Here is a 3,156-nt window from a genome sequence, read left to right as displayed (position 1 = left end):
TAATATCCATCCTAGTATGTTAGTCCATAGTAGATAAGGAAAATTCATTAGCACTAGATTAAAATCCTTCTAAGACAGAGAATTAGCATCTCACAAATCCATCCAATAAAAAAAGCTCTTTACTCAAATATCACCCATGGAAATGGGAAATATTTGTAAACAAAATTTCCCCTATCTTGCTAAGTCTCCTAAAGTTATCCCTTTCCACCCTACTATTGGACATTTGCTAGCATAGGAAGCGAGTTACTCCCTCCATGTTCCTTAGATACACCTAATTATAAAATATAGTAAGATCTAGAACCTCCATGCACATGATTATTCCACAAAATCTAGAAGATCTACTTATTCTATCAAAATGTTGGATCATGAGAGAATAATGAATCAACAATATCTATAAAGGATAGAATTGCTCATGACAGTCAACTACCCATTTTGACAAATAACATAATACCTTAGTAAGCACATAAAATAACCCTATACCTCTCGCATCCTTGAACTATAAAATGCTTTTACACTATACATGATCTAAATATGAATTTCCCATTATCACAAACTTAAAACAGAATCCAAACAAAACAACATATCCATAAAAAAAAACCTACTACCTAAACAGCATTGCGCACTTAATGGCTTATCAAATAAAAATCACATATATCCATAATAAATTACACATGAACGAAATCCAACTACTCTATGCACAAACTTCATGGCCACATCCCTCCTACACAATACCATCAGCATAGGCTTAATTTTATAAATAACACACAATAAATTTATACGCTGCCATTCCATTCTCCCCAATGATAACCGCAAAAACAATTCTTGATCGAAGGATTCTATCAAAATAACAAGTCAAAGCCCTTTCAAGCCAGATGAATAAAGTAATTTGCAATTGTATCCTGCATACCCTTATCTATTTACTTCATTCAAAAAAAACAAAACTAGCTTCCGCTCGCTATCTACAATCACCCTTATCTATTTACTTCATTCAAAAAAAACAAAAATAGCTTCCGCTCGCTATCTACAATCACATGAGAGGTGGTATTTGCCCTACCCTTATCTATGTACTTCATTCAAAAAAAAACAAAAATAGCTTCCGCTCGCTATCTACAATCACCCTTATCTATTTACTTCATTCAAAAAAAACAAAAATAGCTTCCGCTGGCTATCTACAATCACATGAGAGGTGGTATTTGCCCGGTGGGCTCAGGGAATGAACCACTAGGGTACGGTGTATTGCCACGGCCTTCTTCCCCACTGACAGAGATGGGCCGAACTCTGTGTAAAGATGGATCAACGCATGACCCAACAACAATGTCAACGGGACCAGCCGCCCGAAGAATCCCGTCAACCATCCCTGAGATGACCTTTCCTTTAGAGTCAACAACAGATAGAGAGAGAGAGCTGCAATGTGGGAGATATAAGCCAGACAGTGAAAGTATCTGCCATAAGCCGGGGAAGAACCTCACTGAACCAGCAATGGAGATGGTCACATCAACCACATTCCCTAGAGCGCTCAAAACATAGATGCCCCCAACCTGAAGCCTTTGGTAAAATCCACGTAGGGACCGAACTATATCAGCCCCGGATTGAACTTGCACAACATGAGGCATCATTGCGTCATGGGTCTCTTTGTAATGTACAGGCTTCTCTTTCTGTTTGTTTTTGGAACCAATGGGACGACCCCTTCTGCCTGACTGCGGCGTGTTATTAATATTCTGTTCACCATCTTTGCTCCCGCTTTCTTTGGGAGCTGGAGAGTCGTAGTGCTGTTGGAATGGACCCCGCGACCCAAACGCACCTTCATTGTGGGGCATATCATCTGAATAAAACTTTGGCTCCATCGCGCACAACAGATTTGGCAGGGCAACAAAAATAATGAAGAAAAAGCCAATGGGTATCCACAGGAAGTTTACCGCAGAGCTGAAAAAAATTCGAAGATTCTATGCCAGTTAAAGTATTTAACAAAGAACCTTATTATCAGAAAAGCTCTGCAGAATAAATATGTAACAAAAATAGAATTGCCCAAGCAAGTAATTTTCAATGTAATAAGAAACGTGCTAAGCCCTATTCCTGTAAATTGAAAATTGGGGTTTTTCGCAAAAGAAGTTTCAGAAACCAACCTAAAACCAGTAGAAACGGTTGAAGAAATGTATACCTTCGATAGGTGCAGATGATTAGTTACGCCAATAAAAGGAAGACGAAGCAGCGCTTCTTAGCAAAACCCTATCGACTATGCATGACTGATCCTCTCTCCTTTTATAGATCACAAGGATCGCCGACTATGGAGTCAATTAAGACAGAATGTTTCCACGTATCTATCAATCAAAATTTACAATGGAACTCCATCCCATACTTGAAAAGTAATCAACACTAATGTAACTCCACACGGTGCTTAAAAAAAAAATTGTATACGTAAGTGGATATCTCCACCCTATTCTTAGAAAATAATGAATAAAAAATAATTATTAAATGGTTATACTCATATATAAAAACAATAAATAAATAACTCTAAATTTAACTCTCGCATCACATATATCCCATAAATGACTATTGGCTTCATCAAGGAAGGCCAAAGCCTTCAAAGTAATTATCTTGTGCCCCATTGGAATTATGTTCTTCTTATTTATGCTTTGTGTGTTGAGTTCCTTCATTTTTTATTTTTTTTATATACCACCTGTCGTATATTTGGGACTCGACTATCAAATATGGTTATATTTCAATGTAACCAAATATGTTAAAGGACCAAACTTTGATGGATAGAAAAATGCTCCCAAACTAGGGTTTTTGTCCACTATATGAGGCATTTCCCTAACGACCTACCCAACCACGTCCCCACATAGACATTCTCAAACAAGATCATTCTCCACATCGCCTACGAAAAGTCATAATCCACAAATAAGCATATCACTAACTCTTAGTTATCACAGTAGAGTGGGCATATTGTAAGCCCTTCCCATCCTCGCTTCTAAACATTATCTTGCATAAGGATCCTATTATTTCACACCAACCATAGAAAGAGGTGTATCTTTAAAAGACAATGCCACTTCCAAATAGCTTTATAACACTAAAAAGGGTATGACTCTACTTCTTGTGTCACCATCACTTCATAAGCTAGTTTTATCATCACCACTCCACATGTTAGACATAGCACTG

The 3,156-nt window shown here is 37.5% G+C and overlaps 1 protein-coding gene across 1 annotated transcript; it reads right to left on the bottom strand.

Moving 5' to 3' along the window:
* Positions 1-1,175: 1,175 nt before the first annotated feature.
* LOC149153238 (AT-hook motif nuclear-localized protein 21-like) lies at positions 1,176-1,844 on the bottom strand. The gene has a single exon (XM_089443748.1). The coding sequence runs from the start codon at positions 1,842-1,844 to the stop codon at positions 1,176-1,178; it is 669 nt and encodes a 222-aa protein (XP_089299874.1).
* Between the last annotated feature and the right edge of the window lie 1,312 nt (positions 1,845-3,156).

The sequence above is a fragment of the Pinus tabuliformis genome, chromosome 9 (genome assembly GCF_031772625.1).
Source record: "Pinus tabuliformis cultivar Carrire ecotype Pingquan chromosome 9, CPIR1, whole genome shotgun sequence".
In the NCBI taxonomy this organism is placed as follows: domain Eukaryota; kingdom Viridiplantae; phylum Streptophyta; class Pinopsida; order Pinales; family Pinaceae; genus Pinus; species Pinus tabuliformis.
The sequence above is the reverse complement of the archived record's forward strand: the minus strand, read 5'-3'. Positions and strand labels throughout refer to the sequence as shown.